The sequence below is a fragment of the Salmo salar genome, chromosome ssa15, assembly GCF_905237065.1.
Source record: "Salmo salar chromosome ssa15, Ssal_v3.1, whole genome shotgun sequence".
Taxonomy (NCBI): Eukaryota; Metazoa; Chordata; class Actinopteri; order Salmoniformes; family Salmonidae; genus Salmo; species Salmo salar.
Window position 1 is genome coordinate 71,611,919 of NC_059456.1, and position 26,189 is coordinate 71,638,107.

A 26,189-nucleotide genomic window follows, 5' to 3' on the forward strand; every position below is an offset into this window, starting at 1 on the left:
CTCTAGTATTATTCTGACATTTTACATTCTTAAAATAAAGTGGTGATCCTAACTGACCTAAGACAGGGAATATTTACTAGGATTAAATGTCAGGAATTGTGAAAAACTGAGTTTAAATGTATTTGGCTAAGGTGTATGTAAACTTCCGACTTCAACTGAATATCTCTCTCTGATCCTTAGGCCTACCTCAGGGAGGAAATATTCCAAGAAAAAATATAATCATGAACTAAAAAGTCTAGCTCTGATTCCTTCAACTAGTCATTTTGCACCTGCTATTTTTGTTTGTTGATAATGTATTGATCTGAATAGTTTTCTCTCTATAAGCTGATAAAAAATATATTATTACGAGTTGGAGACATAACATCCAAATTCATTCAATAGCACAACCATTTGCTGCATTATAAAAAATAAATCAAAGTTGAGAAGAAAAATCATGTTTTTGTCAACCCAATATAATCTTCATTCTACCACAAGTAGGGGAAAACCCCATTCCAAACCATATTGTCCTGGCCATCTAACACATAACCACTTAGAAACCAACGACTGTGTCATACATCTCCAGACCAATTAGCAGACAGCTCTGTCATAAAGTCCTCAATGGTGCATAGGGAGCAGTGTTCTGCTGGATGAGACAAGAACAGCTTTCCAGTGAGCCATCTGGACAGAGCCCACCCTGGGGACAGAGGGCAACGCATTTTGGATCTCTCCTTCTACTTCTTTTTCTCTCTCGTCCGTCCATCCCCCCACCGCTCTCTCTCTCGGTCTCTCTCTCTTTCTCTGTCCCTCTCTTGCTCTCTTTCTCTGTCGCTCTCTCTGGTAGGCTGCATCACATAACACTCACCATGCGAGACAGAGAAAAAGCCTAACTGGGAAGCATCTCCCACTCACTGGCAACAAGTCGTTGACAGTATCTGTTTGATGTTTTATCCCCCATGTCTATCTCTCTCTATCACTCTCCATCTCTCTGTCACTCTCTCTCCCTCTCGGTCAGTTGTGGGGCTGTTGGGGCCCTTAAGGTATTGATATGAGCAGTGGGAGACTTGTGATTCGCAGACAGGCTCCCGCCTCGGTATTCAGTGAGCCTCAACCCCCCCCTCCCCTCCACACTCTTTAGGCACTCCTGACACCCTCAATCTGTCACAGTTGAAACCCAAGGGACCTGCGCCTCAAATGGGACGGCTTGGACAATGCACGGAGCTGAGAGTTGAGCTAATCGGGATTGGCATGACAAATCTCCTGGAATGCCGACTTTGTTTACTTTTCAGACATTTTACAGTGGAGAATATCTATTTTGTTTGGTTTTGAAGCACTGAAAGACAGTTTGTCCCAGAGGGAAGCATGTGATGTGTTCAATCATCCATATGATGTTAGTGAACAGAAAGAGATAAAGGGAGATGGAAAGGAGAGACAGTGTTTTGGCTCTCCTGGTATTTGTGTTGCATACTACTTACAGCTATCACATAAGCTTACACCAGAAATGAGCTCATATGGACATGTGAACATTGCAGACTATGTTTAGCCAAAAAGAACAAGAGATCAACCTCAATTACATTCCTATTCATTGCAATTTACTCTCTGAACCTAAGTGTCAACACAGTTAGAGGGTACTTCCTGTCACCTGGTTTAAAGCAGCAGCCTATCACAATAGTTCAGTCGATCTGTGAGAGAGAGATTGACAGATTTCAGATGGATAGGCGCACAGGGGAACAACCATCATTAATTGACCCAAGAGTTAAATGGTGCCACTCAACCTTTAAAATCCAATTCAAAAGTCAATAGTCACACAGTGATTTGGACATTATCACTTCCATACTCCATAACCAGGCCAAATGGCACTGCGATCCTATGGGCCACAGGGCCAGTATAGGAATGTCTAGTCCTTGACCAAAAAAACCACTTGCAATACAGATTTTCCATTGAGCATGCTTTTTAGCAGCCCTTCGGAGAAGTGGCATTGGAGAGTACTACAGAATGTGTGCATTAAATGTAACGTCTTCTAGGTCACTGTTGTTTCGCTTGTAATACATTTAATTTCTTATATATTATCTTTATTTTTAACGTGTCCTTTTCTTTAGCATAGGTCTATTAGCCGGGTCTCTTTGAAAATCAGGCCACTTTCAGATAGGAACTTTGTGGTATTACGCGAAAGACTCTTATGTACCTCGCAGGGGTGCAACTTTCACTGGGGATGAGGGGGATCATTGTCATGTGTGCTTCCTCTCTGGCCTTTAGGTCACCAGGCTGCTCGTTATGGCGCACACCTGTCACCATCGTTACACGCAACAGCACATTATGACACTCACCTGGACTCCATCACCTCCTTGATTACCTGCCCTTATCCTTCTAACCCCCCCTTAAAAGATTTAGATGCACTATTGTAAAGTGGTTGTTCCACTGGATATTTAAGGTGAATGCACCAATTTGTAAGTCGCTCTGGATAAGAGCGTCTGCTAAATGACTTAAATGTAAATGTAAATATGTCACTCCCTTCGGTTTCTTCCCCAGTAGTCACTGTTTCTGTTTCATGTCTGTGCGTTGTTCGTGTTTCTTGTTTTGTATTATGTTTTCATTTATTTATTAAACGATTCAATCTCCCTGAACTTGCTCCCCGACTCCCAGCGCACACGTTACAGAATGATGCCTCACCTAAGGGAAGCATCATGGAGTGTTTTTTGTTGTTGTTGTTTTAGTTTTGGAGGTGTTGTCAGGTCCGGGTGTCAAAACCGGAGCTACCTGGGAGGCCTAAGCCGGTTTGTCGGATTCCCATGCCTCGGTGGGTTCGACGGGTTCCCCTGCCTCAGCTGGCTTGATTGGTTTCCATACCTCAGCGGGATCGATTGGCTCCCATGCCTCAGCTGGCTCAACAGGCTGCCATGCCTCAGCGGATTCGATAGGCTCCCATGCCTCAGCTAGGTGAACAGGTTCCCGTGCCTTGACCGAGGCATCTGGGGAGGTCTCAGCCGGCTCATCAGGCTCTCACGCCTCATCCGGTCCGTCATGTTTCTGCGCCTCAGCGGAGGTGACCGGTCTGCTCCGGATCCCCGGGATCGTCCCTGTGGTTGGCGTCCTACAGCTGGAGCCGAACGCGCTGGGGAGGGGGTACTGTCACGTATGCTCTCTCTCCGGCGCTCTAGGTCGCCGTGCTCCCACGCCTCAGCTGGATCGACAGGTTTCCCGCTCCTCAGCAGAGGTAACCGGTCCGCTCCTGATTCCCAGGATCGTCATTTTGGCCGACGTCCTGCGGCTGGACTCATGTGTGCTTCCTCTCCGGCCTCTAGGTCACCAGGCTGCTTGTTGAACAGAGGCAGCTGCTGTCAGTGTGTTGCGCTATTTCTTTGAGTTGTAAAAGCAAGCAGAAACTGGCTACTCTTTAGTTGACTGATGTAGCTGGCAAGGTAACTGCTGTTTAACTTAAGAGAAAAAAACTAAACTACTGTACTGTTTATTCCCAGTGCTGAGCTATTAGCTAGTGCAACTGACATGTAACGTTAGCTAATGTTTTATCCCCTCTCGACTGAGGTGAATGAATTAGCTAGCTAGAAGCTAACGTACCACAGCCAGTTCAGATCTAACCTCTAGCCATCTGTCAGATAGTAATAAAAGCCACCTCATATCGCTATCTAACAGCTGTTTGTATGGCCATTTTTTTGTAGCCTTTGTTTTGTACTGTTTCAACGTAAGTAAATTAACTTGGCTAGCTTTCGCAAGTTGATGTACCATTAGTGTCACGCCTGCCCCCGCTCCCCCATCATTACTCACACCTGTCACCGTCATTATGCGCATTAGCGCGTCATTGGACTCACCTGGACTCCTTCACTTTGTTGATTGCCCACTCTATATCTGTCTGTTCCTCAGTTTGATCCCCGTGTCAGCATTATTGTCGTTATGTTTCCCCTGTCCAGATGCTGTCCTTGTTTGTTTCATGTAGGTTTTTTATTAAATGTTCACTCCCTGTACTTGCTTCTTGTTTCCCAGCATCTGTCCTTATAGTTAGTGAGAGAGCTGGCCAAAAGTTGGCTAACGTTAGCTTTTATTTTTGCCTCAATCACACTAGACCTGAATCAAATGATGAATCCAGCGACCAAAGGATTGAAGAACAATATTCTGATGTTTTTTTAGTGCAATGTGAGTTTTTATTAGTCAGTATAGCAATGTAACGTTATTGATCTGTCAATTTCCCTAGCTAATTTCCTACTTTTCACACAAACACAGTAATAAACAGCTCAACAGGCTTCACTGTCATTGTAGAAAAGGCCCATGGAGTTGGTGGAAGAATCCTTTAATTCATGGCCACTTGCTCAGCTGGGCCAGGGGCGCTTTAATTAGCTCAGGTGGAAATGTCAGACAGATCTCAACTCCATAAAAGGAGGAAATTGCCATTGCCCGATCTCGCTGCTTTCTCTTCCTTAACTCCGTCCAATCCATAAGTTCTTTGTTTCCATGAATCCACCACAGACTACTTAGTAAATATACCACTTTATGGTTAAAGTAATTCCTGCATCAGTCTCATCCATTCCTCTGTCACCTGACCTGTGACCACCTGTTCACCTTCACTGTCAGTCATCCTACCTGTCCAGCTACCCACACAGATTCCACTAATCTTTCAATGGTCCTTCGAGCCGGATGATGACAGAACCAAAGACAGGTGAAAAGGAAATGGAGGAGAAGGAAGAATTGTCTCCACTGGAAGGAAGAAGAGAGGAGGAGAGATCAGCTGAGGGAAAGGTATTGGAACAAAGAAAAGATCCAGGAGCTAAGCCTAAAGCAACAAAGAAGGCTTCATCCTCGACCACCAGCAGCACCAGAAGAACCAGGAGGCACGGATGGTCTCATCCTTCCTGGAGAGGAACGAACAGGGAGTTGACCTGACCACCCTTCCACATGGACCTGACCTGTATGCCTTTCTTTCCCAATCTGCCCCTCTGGTACAACATGGCACACAGTCCCCGGAGGCTCCGAGGTCAACAGCCAACACGGAGCACGGGGGACAGGCCGCTCCGCCAATGCCCTCTATGCCAGTGACACAAGCTAGCATTCCTCCTTCATCTAGACAAAGCATCATTCCTTTGCCTTTCCGCCAATTACCAACCACGGCAAATCGTTCTTCTCGTCCAGGGCCTGGGCCAGGCCAGTCATCAAACATCAGGTGGGAGGGCTCTCACCCAATTCCGGCTGCCACCAATGGAGGGTCTGGGACAGTAGGGGACAGGCCCAATGAGGCCACAGTGAGCTCATCAGCAGTCCCGGGTTTATCCTTCATGCAACCAGAAGAGGGAGCCAACATTATGAAACTGCTAGTAGCCTCAGCCTATGGAATTCCCAGACCCAAACTGCCATACTTTGAGAGCAGAAAGGAGAGTGAATTTGTCCTTTTGGAAATGGCATTGGAGAGCCTACTGGGTATTCACAGTCATCTGTCAGAACTCTCCAAGTACCAAGTACTGATGGATCAATTGCGGTTTCCCAGTGCATACAAGCTGGCCCAATCCTTTATGCACTCCGCAACACCATACACTGCCACTCTCCAGGCCCTGAAAGCGAGATATGGTGAGCCACGCCAGCTAGTCCAGAATGAACTAAACAACATCCTGAACACGTCTCCAATTAAAATGGGAGATCATGCTGCCTTCCAAGAGTTCTCCCTGGCTGTCCAATCCCTAACCTTGATGCTCCAATCCGTTGAGGAGAAGACGGGAACAAGCTGAAATGTGGCTCCCACGTGGACAGGCTTCTTAGCAAGCTTCCAGCGTACCTCAGAGACGGTTTCATTGAACATTGTTTGAACAAGAGCATCCTGAAAGAGGGCTCAAGAAGCACCTATGCTCTCAGAAACCTGGCCGCATGGTTGCAGGTGAAGGCGAGGGCGAAGAGCATCGCTCACCAGGCCTCAGCCATAGCTTCCGGGGGAAGGAAGGAGTTTGAATGCCAGGAGGGACAGAAAAGGACAAGAGCCCACTCTAGGACTGAGATGGAGCTGCATACCGGATACCCTGGGGTACAAGCACCGCTCAGCCCTGAGTACCGAAACCCCCACTCTGCGCACCATCTATCGGACCCTGGCCAGTCAATACGATCCCCTTGGGTATATCCTGCCATACACACTCCGGGCCAAAGTCTTAGTCCAGGACCTGTGGCAGACCAAGTGGGACTGGGATGAACCTAGTTCTCTGAAGGACTGGGATGAACCTAGCTCTCTGAAGTCCAAATGCCAAGATGTTATGTACCACCCTGTGCTGATCAACTGGGATCATGCCTGGAACGGCATGTGTTCTGTGACGCTTCGGAGCGAGCTTATGGGGCGGTTTCCTATCTAAGAGTGGAGGATAAGGCAGGCCACATCCATGTCTCCTTTGTCATGGCCAGGTCCAGGGTCGCACCCAAGAAGCAGTTGTCAATGCTTAGGCTGGAACTCAGTGCTGCCCTTTCCGGAGCCCAGTTGGCCTCTACCTTGCGAGCCGAGCTCACCTTGTCAATTCAAAGGGTCATCTACTGGAGTGATTCCACCACTGTATTGACCTGGCTCAAGTCGGAGTCCTGCAGGTGTTCGTCGGAACTCGCATTGCGGAAATCCAAGACCTAACAGAAGTCCAGGACTAGAGGTATGTTGTCAGCGTAAACAATCCTGCTGATGACATTACTCGTGGTAAAACCCTTAAGGAACTGGCTCAACCCCATCGCTGGAGCTTGGGACCACCATTCTTGTCCCAACCAGAGAACGAGTGGCCGACAGCCCCCGGGCATGCGGCCCCTCCGCAACCAACTGAAGCTCATGAGTTAAGGAAGTCTGCCCAATGCTACAGCATCTCTACGGAACCAACAACCGCTCTCCCTGACCTAGTACAATCCAAAACACTGCTGGATCTGATCACCGCCACAAACCAGACCTCAGATGTGGTGGCTTCCATACCCACCTCCCTCGCGGCAGAGACACTACTCCTCCAGCATGCACAAGCAGTTAGCTTCCCTGAGGAGCTAAAAGCTCTGAAAGCCGGTAGGGAAGTGGCTAAGGACAGCCGTCGTCTCTCTCTTGCCCCAGAATATGACCAAATCCTCAGAGTGATCAGAGTCGGGGGGAGGCTGCACCAAGCAGAAGTCTTGGATCCCGATGCTATCCACCCAATTATCCTTGACTCCAGACACCCTATTACCAGCTTCCTCATCAAGAGTTATGATGAGAGGCTTCTCCACCCAGGGCCAGAGAAAGTCTATGGGGAGATGAGGCGGAAGTACTGGATACTTGGAGGACGAGGAGCCATTCGTAAGCACAAATATACCTGCGTGGAATGTCAGAGATGGCGGGCCGGAGCCACTGTGCCCAAAATATGCAGATTTACCCCCTGCTCGTTTGTGCCTCCTCAAACCACCCTTCTGGTCAACAGGAGTAGATTGTTTTGGCCCCTTGACGATCAAACTAGGTCGTTGAGTGGAAAAGCTCTGGGGCATTCTATTCAAGTGTTTGACAACTATATGTGTCCACCTGGACCTACTGGAGATTTTGGATACTGAAGCCTTCCGCATGGCCCTGCGGCGGTTTATCTCCCAATGGGGGAAACCCTATGAGATCCTGGCTGACAGGGGCACAAACTTCAAGGCAGGAGAAGCCAGGCTGGAGGAAGCCTTCCAAGCCATGTAACCCAGCCTCCAGGATCAGCTGATGGGCCAACAAATCTCATTCAAATTTACCCTCCAGGAGCTCCTCATTTTGGAGGAACATGGGAGCGAGAGATGAAATCTGTAAAGACGGCTTTACGAGTCGTCCTGGGGGACCAAACTGTCACTGAAACTGTCTTGCGGACTGTCCTGATAGAGGTGGAAGGGATACTGAACTCCAAACCCTTGGGATATCTCTCTGCAGACATCGCTGACCCCGATCCGGTTACACCGAATATGCTCTTGATGGGATGCCGAGATGCGTCACTTCCTCAAGTCATGTATGCTGATACCAACCTCATTGGCAGATGCCGGTGGCGACACAGCCAGATCTTGGCTGACCATTTCTGGGCCCGATTAATTCGGGATTACCTACCGAGCTTACAGCACAGAGGGAAATGGCGGAGAGAAATGGCCAGCCTGGAAACTGGCCAAGTCGTAATGATGGTGGACCCTCAGCTGCCTCGAGCCTCCTGGCCGGTGGGCCGTATCACTAAGACCATGCCTGGGACCGATGGTCGTGTTAGATCAGTCGAGATCCAGGTAAACAACCGGACGTATATCCGGCCAGTCGCCCGACTAATACCTCTCCCTGAGATGACAGAGGACGAGGAGCAATGAGCCTTTTTGAGTGTGGAATTTAACGCATTTCTGGGGTGGCTGTAGAAAAGGCCCATGGAGTTGGTGCAATTCATGGCCACTTGCTCAGCTGGGCCAGGGGCGCTTTAATTAGGTCAGGTGGAAATGTCTGACAGATCTCAACTCCATAAAAGGAGGAAATCGCCATCGCCCGATCTCACTGCTTTCTTTTCCTTAACTCCGTCTAATCCAGAAGTTCTTTGTTTCCATGAATCCACCACAGACTACTTAGTAAATATACCACTTTATGGTTAAAGGAATTCCTGCCTCAGTCTCATCCATTCCTCTGTCACCTGACCCGTGACCACCGGTTCACCTTCACTGTCAGTCATCCTACCTGTCCAGCCACCCATACAGATTCCACTAATCTTTCAGTCATTGTGCACAGTCGGTACACAACACTATGCTCATCATACCTTAGCAGGATCAGATGGTGACAGGTCTCCCAGCAGGGTCAGAGGGAAGACCAGTCTACGGAGGTCAGGTGAATTATGCGGTATATTAGCAATATCAGTGAATGATCCACATCTTGAGTTGATGGGTAGACCTACAGTAGCTTCAGGACAGCAGCTTAAGCTTATCGCTACAGTCTTGGATCTGGGAATAATGGTCATTTTTTGGAACCATTGATTCTATCCTTGGATAATATAATGTACATCTGTACACCAATGTATTTATTTGTCATGCCTCATCTGAGCAGGATCAGATGGTGACAGGGGTGTCAGAAGGGTCAGGCAGCCAGGGAAGACCAGTCTGTGACTGAGCTGAGTTGAATTTTTGCAGAAACAACACTTTATTATCTCTGTGCAGCAAACAATGGACAAGCCAGATGCTTCAGATATTGAAAACATTTTAAGGCAGTCTGACAGACTTCTAAAGTTGATTTCCAAACTGTATCAATGGTTGATAGAGGCTTTTGCCGATGACACAATACATGTAAAACAAAAATGTGAGGAAGACCTGGTAGAAGCTATTGATGATGATGATGATGAATGGATACAGATGTGTTTGAATGCCCAGTCATGTTCACATCATCTCAGACATAAATTACTGCAGTTTAAGATCATCCAGAGAACATACTATATGCCAGTGAAACTGGATTACATGCACTCAGAAATGTCATTCCTCTGCTGGAGGTGTAAAACACAAAAGGGGACATATTTGCATATGTTATGGTCTTGTGATGTCTGGCTGAATTCTGGCAAAGAGTATGTTCTTTTATCTCAGCATGTCTACAGATTCTCTCTTCTCCCTGTTTTTGTTTGCTTGGAAATGTTGATACTGGAGACTGTTATCAGAAGAAACTGTGTAACCAAGCATTTATAGGGTCTTACAAATGCATTGCCATTAATTGGAAGGTTGGTTATCCTCCCACAATGTCACAATGGATTGCAGAAATGTCAAGTTATGTATCACTAGATTTGATTTATTACACGATTAAAGGTTTACTGTGCAACTTTCATAAGTTGCACAGTATATAAGAGTATACTGGAATACAGTATGAAAAAAGGAGTCTTTATTTAAAACATGCCCACGTCAGGGGAGATACAGTTATTTAAGTAGTCCCTAGCTGCTGGGCTGCTCAGTCCTGGCTCTGGTGGTCTGCCGTCCTGTGGGTTGTCACTGTGGGTTGTCACTCTGGCCTTGGCCCTGGCCTAACACCCAAAACCAATAATTCATGTTTCACTAAGATCCTAAAGCTGAGTGGGGTGTGTTGGGTTTGGGCCCCCTAGGGGCAGGACGGGGTGACCCAGCTAGATTGTGTGCAAGTAAAAAGAGCTCTACAGTACTATTAGGCATATGATATTAATTATACTGACCAAAAATATAAATGCAACATGTAACAATTTCAAAGATTCTACTGAGTTAGAGTTCATAGAAGGAAATAAGTTGATGGAAATCAATTTATTAGTGTAATGCTTTCTTTAGGAGAAGTAACAGAGTCAGGCACAGGACACAGGGATGAGTGCAAACAAAACATTTTACTCAAAACTATAATCAAACTTCTCCCACAGTAATAAAACATAGTTGGGAGAAACACCTCCAACAATCACAAAACAGAAAACAATCACGGACAAGACAAACAGGAAAGCCAGAGGGTTAAATAATGAACATAATCAGGGAATATGAAACAGGTGTGTATAATTAAGACAAAAGCAAACGAACAGGGAAACATAGATCGGTGGTAACTAGTAAGCCGGTGACGTCGACCGCCGAACGCCGCCGAACAAGGAGAGGGGCTGACTTCGGCGGAAGTCGTGACAATTAATCTATGGAAATCTATGGATTTCACATGAATAGGCAGGGGCGCAGCCATGGGTGGGTCTGGAAGGGCATAGGCCCACTCACTGGGGACCCAGGCCCAGCCAATCAGAATACATTTTTCCCCACAAAAGGGCTTAATTACAGACTGAAATACTCCTCAGCACCCCACCCTATGCTGTTTAATCAGCTTCTTGATATGCCACACCTGTCAGGTGGATGGATTATCTTGACAAAGGATAAAATGCTCACTAACGGTGCACAACATTTGAGAGAAATAAGATTTTTGTGCGTGTGGAACATTTCTGGGATCTTTTATTTCTGGGATATTTCTGGGATCTTTCTTTCTTTCTCTCTCTCGGAGGACCTGAGCCCTAGGACCATGCCTCAGGACTACCTGGCTTGATGACTCCTTGCTGTCCCCAGTTCACCTGGCCGTGCTGCTGCTCCAGTTCCAACTGTTCTGCCTGCAGCTATGGAACCCTGACCTGTTCACCGGACATGCTACCTGTCCCAGACCTGTTGTCCCAGACCTGCTGGAACCCTGACCTATTCACCGGACGTGCTACCTGTCCCAGACCTGCTGTTTTCAACTCTCTAGAGACAGCAGGAGTGGTAGAGATACTCTCAAAGATCGGCTATGAAAAAGCCAACTGACACTTACTCTTGTGTTACTGACTTGTTGCACCCTCGACAACTACTATGATTATTATTATTTGACAATACTGGTCATTTATGAACATTTGAACATCTAGGCCATGTGCTGTTATAATCTCCACCCGGCACAGCAAGAAGAGGACTGGCCACCCCTCATAGCCTGGTTCCTCTCTAGGTTTCAGCCTTTCTAGGGAGTTTTTCCTAGCAACCGTGCTTCTACACCTGCATTGCTTGCTGTTTGGGGTTTTAGGCTGGGTTTCTGTACAGCACTTTGTGATATCAGCTGATGTAAGAAGGGCTATATAAATACATTTGATTTGATTTCAGATCATGAAACATGGGACCAACACTTTACATGTTGCATATATTTTTTCTGTGTTTATGGAGGATTTGCTGTTTCTGTGTGTTAATGTATATTTGAGGTATATGTGTTTTTTTTGTTATTTTTTAAATATTTTGTTTCCATACCTTTCCATTTTACATTTTAGTCATTTAGCAGACGCTCTTATCCAGAGCAACTTACAGTAGTGAATGCATACATTTCATAGATTTTTTTTTTCTTCCGTACTGGTCCCCCGTGGGAATCAAACCCACAACCCTGGTGTTGCAAAGACCATGCTCTACCAACTGAGCCACACGGGACCTTGGGAAGGTGGGAAGGAAATTGTGTTTGGAGAGAGTTGAGTTATGTACTAGACAGTGTGCAGGCTCACTGGGTAGTCTGGCTGAAATTTGATATAGAGGATGTCTTAATAAAGACAATCAAAAGTCTTAGTATTTTTTTTAAGAATTGTTCATTTGTTAGGCTATTGGTTCGAGGTGCAACACAATATTGATTATTAATTATTTTTGATCTAGTTTAGTCTTATCAGTCACTTAAACATATTGAATAATGATCTTTTACCTAGCTGGATGACTGTGGGCATTTTTGCTTACTTTACAACATATTGGATTGTGTAGAAATGCGGGAAATGAACTTTAGATTGCCCAAAAAAGTAATCCCCCAGACCCCTCGCCAGGTTATGTACCCCCCCACTTTCTAAAAATCAAAGCTGCGCCCCTGGTACTTTGTACCAATGGAGCAGCTTGTCCCATTACAGGGACAATCCGGGATTCTGAAAAATAAACAACAAAGCCACTTGTTTTGGTCCAAAACAGGATGTACCAATCCAGGATTGCCCCTTTCAGGCCCCCAAATGCAACCAATAAATGAGAATCAGCCAATGGGTTGAATGAGCACATCATGGCACACTATAAACATCCAAATACTACAGCTTGAATCCCCACTAGGGTGGGGATCCTTATGGCATGAGACCAATTAGGAGACACTTTATGAGGAACTGGGATTGCAATGGCATGTATACCAACAGAACTGGGATGAGAGAAGCATGCATACAAACAGAACTGGGATGGCAGAAGCATGTATACCAACAGATCTGGGATGAGAGAAGCATGCATACAAACAGAACTGGGATGTCAGAAGTATGCATACCAACAGAACTGGGATGACAGAAGCATGTATACCAACAGATCTGGGATGGCAGAAGCATGCATACCAACAGAACTGGGATGGCAGAAGCATGTATACCAACAGATCTGGGATGGCAGAAGCATGCATACCAACAGAACTGGGATCGCAGAAGCATGCATACCAACAGAACTGGGATGGCAGAAGCATGCATACCAACAGAACTGGGATGGCAGAAGCATGCATACCAACAGAACTGGGATGGCAGAAGCATGCATACCAACAGAACTGGGATGTCAGAAGCATGTATACCAACAGAACTGGGATGTCAGAAGCATGTATACCAACAGAACTGGGATGTCAGAAGCATGTATACCAACAGAACTGGGATGGCAGAAGCATGCATACCAACAGAACTGGGATGAGAGAAGCATGTATACCAACAGAACTGGGATGGCAGAAGCATGTATACCAACAGAACTGGGATGGCAGAAGCATGCATACCAACAGAACTGGGATGTCAGAAGCATGCATACCAACAGAACTGGGATGGCAGAAGCATGCATACCAACAGAACTGGGATGGCAGAAGCATGCATACCAACAGAACTGGGATGGCAGAAGCATGCATACAAACAGAACTGGGATGGCAGAAGCATGTATACCAACAGAACTGGGATGACAGAAGCATGTATACCAACAGAACTGGGATGGCAGAAGCATGCATACCAACAGAACTGGGATGGCAGAAGCATGTATACCAACAGAACTGGGATGGCAGAAGCATGCATACCAACAGAACTGGGATGGCAGAAGCATGCATACCAACAGAACTGGGATGGCAGAAGCATGCATACCAACAGAACTGGGATGGCAGAAGCATGCATACCAACAGAACTGGGATGGCAGAAGCATGCATACAAACAGAACTGGGATGGCAGAAGCATGCATACCAACAGAACTGGGATGGCAGAAGCATGTATACCAACAGAACTGGGATGGCAGAAGCATGCATACCAACAGAACTGGGATGGCAGAAGCATGCATACCAACAGAACTGGGATGGCAGAAGCATGCATACAAACAGAACTGGGATGGCAGAAGCATGCATACCAACAGAACTGGGATGGCAGAAGCATGCATACCAACAGAACTGGGATGGCAGAAGCATGTATACCAACAGAACTGGGATGGCAGAAGCATGCATACCAACAGAACTGGGATGGCAGAAGCATGCATACCAACAGAACTGGGATGGCAGAAGCATGCATACCAACAGAACTGGGATGGCAGAAGCATGCATACAAACAGAACTGGGATGGCAGAAGCATGCATACCAACAGAACTGGGATGGCAGAAGCATGCATACCAACAGAACTGGGATGGCATGGTGAGTAACTTACAAACAGAAACAGCTCGTGGTTTTAAAATTATTGAAATGACTGGTGTGGGATTTTAGACTAGTGCTTTTGGTTGAGAACATTTTTGAATACCATTCTCATATCATTAAATTGTGTGTGTGGTCATGTTTTTGAATCCACACCTAAATACTTTGTGTGTGTCATGCTCAAAAGGACAGCGATGCTGCAGTACACAGGCTAAATTCAGCCCAGCCTCTCCTTGACTCACTAAGTGAGGGGAGTGGAGGATGTTGTGCTCTGCATAAACGCTTGCAGCTAAACAGACTTTATAGAGACCCATAAAAAAATACCATTAAAATTCACAACCCAAGGAGCGTCGCCTGACCCCTTGAGAATGATAAATTAGCCGTGTTGCTTGTGCAAAACGACCATTTTACACCGCTATCTTCTTTCTATTCTTCCCAGTCTCACTGCACACTGAAAAGGCCCCTATACACACTATACTCCAGCATTTTGGATTTGAGGCGATAGCACAGAATATCACCTTTAATTTGAGGGTATTTTTTATATATCTGTTTCACCGTTTAGAAATTCAAGTACTTTATGTGTCTAGTCCCCCATTTGAGTTTTTTTTTTCATAAGTATTTGGACAAATTCACTTATAGTGTATTAAAGTAGACAAAAGTTGTATATTTGGTCACATATTCCTAGCACACAATGACCACATCAAGCTTGTGACTCTACAAACTTGTTGGATGCATTTGCAGTTTGTTTTGGTTTGTGTTTTAGATTATGTTTTGCCCAATAAGAATTGAATGGTGAACAATGTATTGTGCCATTTTGGAGTCACTTTTATTGTAGATAAGAACAGAAGATGTTTCTGAACATTATGGATAATCATGAATGAATCGTGAGAAGGTTAGAGGAATAAGTAAAGGCTAACCTCCCCTCTTAGTGGTAATGGTGAGAAGTTTGATATAAGACCATTTCTTACCTGAATATGTTACTTTACTTTGATTTGTCTTGCCTTCCAGGTTACCCACTTGGTCATTTTGTAAATATATATTATGTTCTGGAAGCATTACATGCACCCATCTCATGGTTATTTAATTATTAGAGATATACAAATGTTTTTTTTGCACCCATCATGCGTCATGTCCACAATGGTCATGTGAGGTGAAATGTGTATATTTTGGGACGTGAACACTCAGTGTGTTTAACCTGACGAAGATCCGTTTGGGATGGAAACGTTGTCAATAAAGAGGTGAATTGGGAGCTTTAACAGTGTGTGGGCCTTCTTGTTCTATAATGGTGAGAAGTTGGCATTTCTTGGGGGGTATAATCTTTGTTCAGATATGTATGAAAATACCCTAAAATAAAAGGTTACATTGTGTACTGGCGCCTTACAATGAACAATTGAGCTCAAATCCCAAATGCTAAAGTATGGAGCCAAATGTTCAAATTGTAGCTTCTCTGTCCAAATACCCTGAGTGTACAAAACATGACGTAGACTGACCAGGTGAATCCAGGTAAAAGCTATGATCCCTTATTGATGTCACCTGTTAAATCCTCTTCAATCAGTGTAGTTGAAGGGAAGGAGACAGGTTAAAGGATTTTTAAGCCTTGAGACAAGTGAAACATGGATTGTGTATGTGTGCCATCCAGAGGGTGAATGGACAAACAAAATATTTAAGTGCCTTTGAACAGGGTATGGTAGTAGGTACCAGGCGCACCGGTTTGAGTGTGTCAAGAACTGCAACGCTGCTGGGTTTTTCACGCTCAACAGTTTCCCGTGTGTATCACGAATGGGTCAACACCCAAAGGACATCCAGCCAACTTGCAACAACTGTGGGAAGCATTGAAGTCACTTTCGACACCATGAAGTCCATGCCCCGGCCAATTGAGGCTGTTCTGAGGAGAAAGGGGGGTGCAACTCAATATTATGAATGTGTTCCTAATGTTTTGTACACTCAGTGTAAATACAGAGCGGATGTAGCTATAATCAGGCTGGTTGTATGTTATGAAGCAAGGTTTTCAACTGAAAGGTTCGCTGCTTTCTTCTCATTTCTTCCCAAGTAGAACAGGGTGGTGGTGGACCACATTTAAAGTAGCAAACAATTGTAATAAATGCAACAGTTGGACAATAGATGAAAATACTCCAAACCTTTAGAATTCTTATAATCTATCAGATAATGACTGAATCATTTCACATAAAACATTTCACTGGCATGGATAAATAATTAAGCTCAGATATTTTGGTGGGAATTCAGGTATTACATTTACTTAGAATGCGCTCATACATTTTCTTATTGTATCAGGTATTTTTTTTATGTTTTGTGTTAAAATAAAGAAAATGACATGTGCCTCATTTGCATAAATACAGCAGGTGTATTTGCATAGGCTATATGAATATATTTACATAAAGGGGGGGGGAACAGGGCTGCAACCACCAAACAATTACTCTGTCTACCCTACCTGAACTCACCTGCTCTGTCTACCCTACCTGAACTCACCTGCTCTGTCTACCCTACCTGAACTCACCTGCTCTGTCTACCCTACCTGAACTCACCTGCTCTGTCTAGGCCTACCTGAACTCACCTGCTCTGTCTAGGCCTACCTGAACTCACCTGCTCTGTCTAGGCCTACCTGAACTCACCTGTGCTGTCTAGACTGTTCTGTTGCATAATTCAACAAGTGTGTCAATAGCAGGATACCGTTGGATTAAAACATCAACATGCTTGGCTCTAGATTACACCTATCCAAACATACTTCACATTGTTTGCGAGATCAAACATGATCACTATAACCCGAGTGTTCATTTTCGAAAATTGTGTTCATTTCAGCACATGTAATTTGTAAACCTTTCAACTGTAGCAAATTCTAACTTTTTTCAATTACACCAAAAAATGAACAGCCACCAAAATAAAGTTCTTTCTTCTCTTTCTTGCGATGTAAGTGTCGAGACGGTGCATTAAATGCCCGACGAAGCTTTAGTGTTCTTACCGAGTCAACGGAAAGACAATTCCATTGAGCCCGTTTCAGCTATTACCAGAGTGTGTTTGACAGGTCATTACAAATGTTTCCGCGGTCGTAATGTTAACGGGGGGAAAACAACAGGAACACGCAAGAGTATGAAGAGTCGCAGGAATGAAATCAAAGCAATCAATCCAGCGAGATTGAAGTGACGCGGATGTTGCGTCCCTCATAGAAAAAGGAGATACCTCAGAGAAAGTGAAACGAAATACTTTGTTCTCTAACTTTGATTGCTACCATATCTTCTCTTCAAGACTACATAGAATAGGGATCATCAAGTAGATTCAGCAGAGGGCTGACTTGTTCTTGAGCGGATGGTCAGGGGGCGGGAGAACATAATTACAAATCATTTGTAGACTGCAAATTGACCGCAAGAAGTCTAAACCGATAGCATTTGACTAAAACATAATCAATTCAAACCTTGCTTATATTTGTATATGATCACATACATCTCTCTGTAACGCTCAGAAAACTTTTGGGGCCAAATAAAATCACCCGCAGGCCAAATTCAGCCTGTGGGCAAGCCAGTTGGGGAACCCGGTCATAGAACTTTCATTGTGTCATGCATCTGATGTGGATTCAGAGATTCATCCATGGAATCAGATCAAATCAAGGGGACATTTTATTTGTGTTGGTTAAAAAAACCTAAGACAAAATAGTGAAAGAAAAGTACATGGGTACAGATGGGAGTAATTAAAGTTAAGTGTAATTAGATGAGAATTGTGGCGCTCTCTTCACACACCAATCAAGCACACACAAATGGACACAGTGAACACGTGCACACACACCCACACCTGCGCTAGACATGCACACACACATACACGCAAGCACACACACACACACACTCATGCACACCTACACACATATATGCACGCACACCACACACACACTTAAAGGCAATTACATTAGCCCCCGGGATGGAAGGCCCTTTTCATTCCCATGTCATTCAAAGGAGCATCCAGTATATGAACATACAGTATAGTAACATACAGTATATATCAACATACAGTAAGTATATCTTTCTGGTGAAAAATAACTCCATTTCAGTGATAAACAATGTCCTTATGGTCTCATTCTTTCTGTGACACTCACTCTCTCTCGTAATCTCGTAACATAAATTAAGTTCGAAATATCCATGGGACATTATACAGTGAATGTATACATTACACACAATATAAACAGCAGCACTTTGCAAGTAGCATACCTCCATACATCTATTTCATATAAAAAGATAGGCAATTTAAAACATAACTTTGAAATAATGAATCAGTACTACACGTTGACTACTATTACTGCTTTTAACTTATGTGACATAGATCTTTCAATATAAATACACTTCTGTATTAAAAACATATGGTTCCTCTGTATGATGCTCTAAAGCTGAAATCCGCATAAGGTGAAACAGCGCCATCTCGACCCAGAGCTTTTGTTATCGTTTTTTGTTTTGTTGATGAAACGGAGGAGATGAGCATCTAGCATTGTGGTAAAAGACATTTTACATTTTTACATTTTAGTCATTTAGCAGACGCTCTTATCCAGAGCGACTTACAGTAGTGAATGCATACATTTCATACATTTTTTTTCTCTGCACTTACTCCGTAAGACAATTGCAGTAAATACTCTGCTGTTCTGTGGGGCGTGCAATGATGTGCAGTGATGTCCGAGGGAAAAAAACAGTGCTCATTGTTTGAAGTAACTTTCTTTTAATATCGCAAACGGACGTGGCAGCTCCACCAAGTACGGATTCCAGCTTTAAATCAATGAGCATCCCCTAAAACATGATTATACCAGTTTGCAAGATAGTGAGCTTCAGGTACAGTTCTGACAGAAGTACAGTACTGGATGTGTCAAACTTAAGAACAAGATTGTGTCAACTATTTCCTATTTCACAGTGTATATCAGGAGGCACAGACACCCAGACGCACGCACACACACACACACACAAAATAATTAGAACACAGGATAAAGAGCCAGGCAGGTGTAGTCTGTCAGTAAGTGTCTCATAAAGATCTCCTATAGTAGTGATGTCACGTGGGTGGTTTCTCCACAGACAGTATTAGGGAATCCTTACTTGCAACGGTCCCATCAGTCATAGGCACCAGATAAACAAAGCTGTCAAGTTAGTCACTGACAATCCATCCAAAAGTTTCTCCTCCAGAACTGTAAATGTATATCATATATTTGATCCTTCTTTCACTGTAGAGAATGACGACAAGAGAAGAGCATGATACTCTTCTCTTGGGATTTCCTCATTTTCTCTCTATATTTTCATCCCAAAACCTCTTGGAACCCAATCCCTCAGATAGCCAAGACAGGTGTTGGTGTTTCTAGGAGGATGGAGAAATATGGCTAAAGACTGGCACCCATTGGCATCATATCCTGGTTTCACTAACCTCCTGTGTCCACCAAACCTATCATGGTTCTTCAATAGGACAAACCCACGCCTTAACCAAACAGACTATTTACATGAGTGAAAAGACCCTGAATGGTTCTCGTATAAGTACTCATAAAATAACTGTAGACTAGTTTAAACCAAGTTACCAAAAATGCCTTCACATTGTGTTCCATAGGGGTAGGTGGCGAAATGGTTTCCTTACACATGTTTCGACTCCCAGTCCTATCCTGCTTGCCGTGCTGAAACAACACAGGTTATATACAGTATACAGTAGGATTTGTCATTCAGTTTGTGATATGGTTCCAATAACGATGCTGTGGCGAGTTGCTTTCATGGGCAGGTACGGACTTTTGGACCAATGAGGGAGCAGAGGAGTGTCACTGTCACATAGTAGGGCTCCTCTGATTGGTGGTAGTGGTGTGGGGGGGAGGAGGGAGTAGTGGTTTGAGCACAAAATTGGCGAATGGACACAAACTGTGCTTGCCTGGTCATTGGTCTCTGTTCCCCTTCTGCCATGACTGGCAATAAACCTGGGATGGGGGTAGGGGAGTTAGAGAGAGAGAGAGAAAGGGGGGTAAAAATGTACTTGAGTAAACAAGGCACTCATGGTTGTTCACTGTCATTTCAGGATTACTTTGAATCTTGAGCGCAATATGGACTCATAATAAGAAAAAAGAAAGAAACTTCACAAGTAAGATGAATATACAAAACACTCATATTAATATAAGTACTGTATAATGAAGGCTAGCACAGTTTATGTAGAATAACTTTGAACAGGTCTCTCTATTAAAATAGACTGTACCTCAATGAGATTAACCTGTATAAATAAAGGTTAAATCAAATATCCTGTTTTAGTCATCCATATCTATTTTTGCATCCTAAAATAATTACATTGAGTTCAATAACAATAAAACCATATACAGTTGAAGTCTGAAGTTTACATACACTTATGTTGGAGTCATTAAAACTCATTTTTCAACCACTCCACACATTTCTTGTTAACAAACTATAGATTTGGCAAGTCGGTAACTGTGTGTGGGCCTAACTGTATCACAATTCCAGTGGGTCAGAAGTTTACATACACTAAGTTGACTGTGCCTTTAAACAACTTGGAAAATTCCAGAAAATGATGTCATGGCTTTAGAAGCCATGAAGCCAAAATTGTAGAACTCCACAAGTCTGGTTCATCCTTGGGAGCAATTTCCAAACACCTGAAAGTACCACGTTCATCTGTACAAACAATAGTATGCAAGTATAAACACCATGGCATCAAGCAGCCGTCATACCACTCAGGAAGGAGATGCGTTCTGTCTCCTAGAGATGAACGTACCTTGGTGCGAAAAGTGCAAATTAATCCCAGAACAACAGCAAAGGACTTTGTGAAGATGCTGGAGGAAACAAGAACAAATGTATCTATATCCACAGTAAAACGAGTCCTATATCGACATAACCTGAAAGGCCGCTCAGCAAGGAAGAAGCCACTGCTCCAAAACTGCCATAAAAAAGCCAGACTACGGTTTGCAACTGCACATGGGGACAAAGATCGTACTTTTTGGAGAAATGTCCTCTGGTCTGATGAAACAAAAATAGAACTGTTTGGCCATAATGACCATCGTTATGTTTGGAGGAAAAAGGGGGATGCATGCAAGCCGAAGAACACCATCCCAACCGTGAAGCAAGGGGGTGGCAGTATCATGTTGGGGGGTGCTTTGCTGCAGGAGGGATTGGTGCACTTCACAAAATAGATGGCCACATGAGGCAGGAAAATCATGTGGATATATTGAAGCAACATCTCAAGACATCATTCAGGAAGTTAAAGCTTGGTCGCAAATGGGTCTTCCAAATGGAGAAAGACACCAAGCATACTTCCAAAGTTGTGGCAAAATGGCTTAAGGACAACAAAGTCAAGGCAGAACTGAAAAAGCTTGTACGAGCAAGGTCTACAAACCTGACTCCGTTACACCAGCTCTGTCAGGAGGAATGGGCCAAAATTCACCCAACTTATTGTGAATGTGATTAAAGAAATACAAGCTGAAATAAATCATTCTCTCTACTATTATTCTGACATTTCACATTCTTAAAATAAAGTGGTGATCCTAACTGACCTAAGACAGGTAATTTTTACTAGGATTAAATGTCAGGAATTGTGAAAAACTGAGTTTAAATATATTTGGCTAAGGTGTATGTAAACTTCCGACTTCAACTGTAAATATGCCATACATTTAAATGTATAATTCCACGTAATAAATGATCTGTCGTGTCTGCCCACTCGTATGTCTGTCTGTCTGTTTGGTTTGTATTTCTGGTATATCTGTATGGTCTGTCTCTCTGTCCGTCCGTCTGGCGTGTCTGTCGTCTGTTGTGTCTGTCTGTCGTGTCTGTCTGTCTGAGTGCCAATTCACTGTGGCAATGGTAAACTTTTACACCCTAGATTGTCCATATGAATCTTTAATATGAGTCTGCAAAGAATTTCATGAATTTAAAGCCACCCGGAAAATTAATATTTATGATGCCCCCAATTCTCATTCTCTCCCTGTCTCTGGTAATTGTCTGTGATTCATTTTGTTTTCTCTGTGGAAGAAGGTAAATCCATCTTAGAATATAGACTGTGACACATAGGCATGGAGATTCGGCAATATCACCCACTTTTACGGCCATTGTCTTTTTCTAGGCTGGTTTTCACACAACACTGCACTATGGACAAACAACATTGTTATTGTTACACATAAAAGGTATTTTCATGGAATAAATTAACAAAATAAGCAATCGGATAAATTGCAGTATCCAATGTTTACCGTGAAACAAAACAAGAGTTCAGATACAGTATGTTTCCCCAGTTCAGGTTTTCTGCGGTGGTGTACTTGTTTGACTTAATATGGCTCTTTAGTTTTCTTTCCTTCTCAGTCCAAAAATAACTCATTCTCTCAACTCCACCTGGTATTTCCCTAGTCCTCTTAAACAACGCAGCCATTTGAAGTAACATCATCCTTTGAAGTAGCCTCTTTGGGCTTTGTTAATTTGTAACCCTCTGCATTAGGTTACTTTGTACCACTATAGCTCCCTTTGATCTTTCTTTTGGTCTTTATTTTTTGCATGCATCAAAGCCATTTTCTCACAGGAAAATGCAGCCACCAATTGTGTATTTTCGATGTAAAAGAGAAAAATGTAAACCATGAGTAGGTGGGAGTTGTCCTTTACTATAAGCACCATGGAAGTTTTACCTTTTGAACTCCAGTGATTAGTTAGTATTGGGAGACGTAACAGTCTCAGATGTGCAATTCTGCTTACCCCACAGTCTAGACAGCTGGCAGTGCAAAAAAGAAACAACATCCACTTTGAGAGAATGAATGGAGCCAGACTCACCTACCCACTGAGTTCTTAACTCCTTACGATGGCTCCTTAGGCAAGGGCTAGAAAGAAGATAAAAGAAAAGAAGAGGTTGAAAGGCAAAGAAACATCAGGACAGACAGTTCTCCTTTATCAAAGTATAAACTATCATGCTTTTCTTTCCAGTAAAATGGCCAGGAGCATACAACATGTCCATTTTGAAGCAAAGATGGCAAGACTTAATTATATCTGAGGCTAGATGATAGAAACTTAAGGACTTATCAAATGTTGTACTTTTTCTGACCTTCAAACTATACAATACCAGGAAGTACTAGCAGGTAAGGTGGGTCCATATGGGTCTCTGAGCCATGGGTTCCTGAGGAACTTCCTTCCAGTGTCATAATAGAACAATTACAATATACTGTATGTCCAGTTAAAATCTATACTATAAGTCTATATTATAAATCTGTAACAAAACAAAAATAGTATATATATATATATATAATCATACAACTACAAAAAACAATCTATATCTAGAAAACGATATGCTCGCTGCAGGTAGTTTAATAATAAAAGATAACTTTTTCTTTCCATTTTACTCTAGTATTTTTGTGTCTCTCATTCATTCCCCACAGCTAGAAAGCACTTGCTGTTGTTTCCTTCCCATTTTCGAAGAAACTCGTGACGGCATCTAAACTGGTAGAGGGGGCCGGGGGGTGGGGGGGAGATACTTCTGAGGAGCTAATGGCTAAGCTGAGCATAATCAGGAAGCTAATGGGCTGTGCAGCCAGTCGAGGCCGTGGTGCAGTGGTAAATGCCCCCTCCCGCAAGGTCCGAGCAAGGTCACCCCCCCACGTCTCTGTGGGGCACCCTGCGGGGGGTGTGCTACGCCAGTTGCCATGGCATTCCCCGGAGCCTCTCTGCTCTGCTGTTCTGAGCTCCTGCAGCAACAACGGGTACAGCTGGTATTCTATTGCCCACCCGTCTGTCGGCTGGTTGGTCAGCCATGTCGCTCTGTCAATGTTCTCTGTCGTGTCTGCCCACCTGCATGTCTGTCTTGTCGGTCTGGTCTGTCCGTCCGTCCGTCTGGCGTGTCTGTCTGGGTACCCTACCTAGTGTTATCAGAGAAACACTCCTCCGAGTGGTGCTGATCCATCGCACCTCTCTGACAATGTCATCTAAATGCTAAATACTTCTACTGCATCTTTGAATCAAAACAAGAAAAGGGGTGAGAGGGGGGAAAAAAGCTTATAGTATCTATTGAGCACAAGGTTTCTTGATTTTATTTATTTTTCTTCAGTTGAAGGCTGAATGCCTAGAACATTCTCTACTGGTGGTGTGTGAGAAGAATTCCAAGACCTTGCTATCTATTATTAAAGTACAAGAATCGAGGAGAAAGCGAAGTATTGATATACCTGACTTTGGCACTTTTCCATAATTTGCTGTGAAAGAAGCAACCCCCCTCCCCCCTGCCCAAAAGGCGAATCATGATTGCCCTGGTACTTCAACAATAGAGTGGCCTTCTCTTGCTACCGCTCTTAGAAATCGATTGTGGGGGATACTAACTCAGGCTAAAGTGCTGAAGTGGCAGTGGTGCTAGCTTGGCACTATTAACTGCTCACACTAATTAAAAGGCTAGTTGGGCCCAGAAGAGGAGGAGGTGTGGGAGAGACAGTGGACGGCACTACCGCCAGCCAAACAAACAGCTTAGCAATGCCTACTGTTCACAGGACAAGAAACCCATGGACATCACAGACAAAGTCCTCTCCTTAGGCTACAAAGAGATAAAAAGAAAGATTGGGAGATGGACAGACAAAGATAAAGATACAACAAATGTACGAATGAGTTTTTTCACTAATTAGCTATGATTGTTTTATTTAACAGCATAAACCCTGTCCCTGAGCTCCAGGGGCTGTATGTGTCAAGCGTCCAAGAAAGGGCTGATCCATGTGATATTATTAATTTCGATCTAAAAAAGAAAACTGATCCTAGATCTGTACTCATATACTGAGATACTTTGTGAATATAGGCCATTAGCTGTTCCATGGCTCAGCTGTTGTTGAAAAAGTATACTGACGCTAGCACTCTCTGAGGAGTTGGATCACAGAAAAGATTCAGTAATAAATGTAAAAAAAAATCATAACCTTAAAAAACGGCTTCACTGTGCTGCTAACAGCTTTGCTTCTTCAACTGTCCCCTTACCAGGCTCGACCCAATGGTCCTCTGATCGCTAACACACGTGACCACCCACTTGACAACTTACAAAATAATCTGATTCAGCACCATTGGTGACATTTCTAGCTCTGTGGTGATTGTATCTGGTACGATCTCACTCCGTTACATTACAAATACTGCTACATTAAATCCAGTATTTCTATCTGTTTACTCAAGTTAGAATGCTGTTCATCGACTACAGCTCAGCCTTCAACACCATAGTGCCCTCCAAGCTCATCATTAAGCTCTGGCCCTGAACTCCCTGTGCAACTGGGTCCTGGACTTCCTGACAGACCGACCCCCATTGGGGAAGGTAGTCAACAACACCTCCGCTGATCCTCAACACGGGGTCCCCACAGGGGTGCGTGCTCAGCCCCCTCCTGTACTTCTCGTTTACCCATGACTGCGTGGCTACACACATCTCCAACTCGACACAATAGTGGAAGGCCTGATTACCAACAATGACGAGACAGGCGACAGTGCCTCAACGTCAACAAAATAAAGGAGCTGATCGAGGACTACAGGAGACAGCAGAGAAAGCACAACCCCATCCACATCGACGGGGCCGCAGTGGAGAGGGTCAAAAGCTTGTGATTAAACAGTTTCACCACTAGCTGTCTCCACCCAGTACCCTGACCTGAACCTCAAAACCTGTTACTTGACGGCTACCACCCAGTACTCTACCCTGCACCTTAGAGACTGCTGCCCAATGTATATTGAGTCATTCAACACTGGTCACTTTAATAATGTTTACATACTGTTTTACCAACTTTATATGTACACTGAACAAAAATATAAATGCAACATCTAAAGTGTTGGTCTCATGTTTCATGAGCTGAAATAAAATATCCCTGACATTTTTCATACGCACGAAAAGCTTATTTCTCTCAAATTTGGTGCGCAAATTAGTTTACATCCCTGTTAGTGAGCATTTCTCCTTTGCCAAGATAATCCATCCACCTGACAGGTGTGGCTGGCATATCAAGAAAATGATTAAACAGCATGATCATTACACAGGTGCACCTTGTGCTGGGGACAATGAAAAGCCACTCTAAAATGGGCAGTTTTGTCACACAAGGTTTGAGGGAACGTGTAATTGGCATCCTGACTACAGGAATGTCCACCTGAGCTGTTGCCAGATAATTGAATGTTAATTTCTCTACCATAAGCTGGCCTCCAAAGTC

General features: G+C 44.0%; 1 protein-coding gene across 2 annotated transcripts in view; it reads right to left on the bottom strand.

The window, feature by feature from the left end:
* Window positions 1-17,668: 17,668 nt before the first annotated feature.
* The window catches only part of tafa5l (TAFA chemokine like family member 5, like), a 40,947-nt gene continuing 32,426 nt past the window's right edge, over window positions 17,669-26,189 (bottom strand). The window contains exons 4-5 of one of the 2 annotated variants that reach the window (XM_014146138.2): window positions 22,832-22,874; window positions 17,669-19,994 (exon numbers count right to left, since the gene is read on the bottom strand). In XM_014146138.2, the coding sequence (XP_014001613.1) occupies window positions 22,851-22,874 (24 nt within the window). In that variant the 3' untranslated portion in view covers window positions 17,669-19,994; window positions 22,832-22,850. Of the gene's footprint in view, window positions 19,995-22,827; window positions 22,875-26,189 lie in introns of both variants that reach the window. The other variant, XM_014146137.2, reaches the window with a different exon arrangement.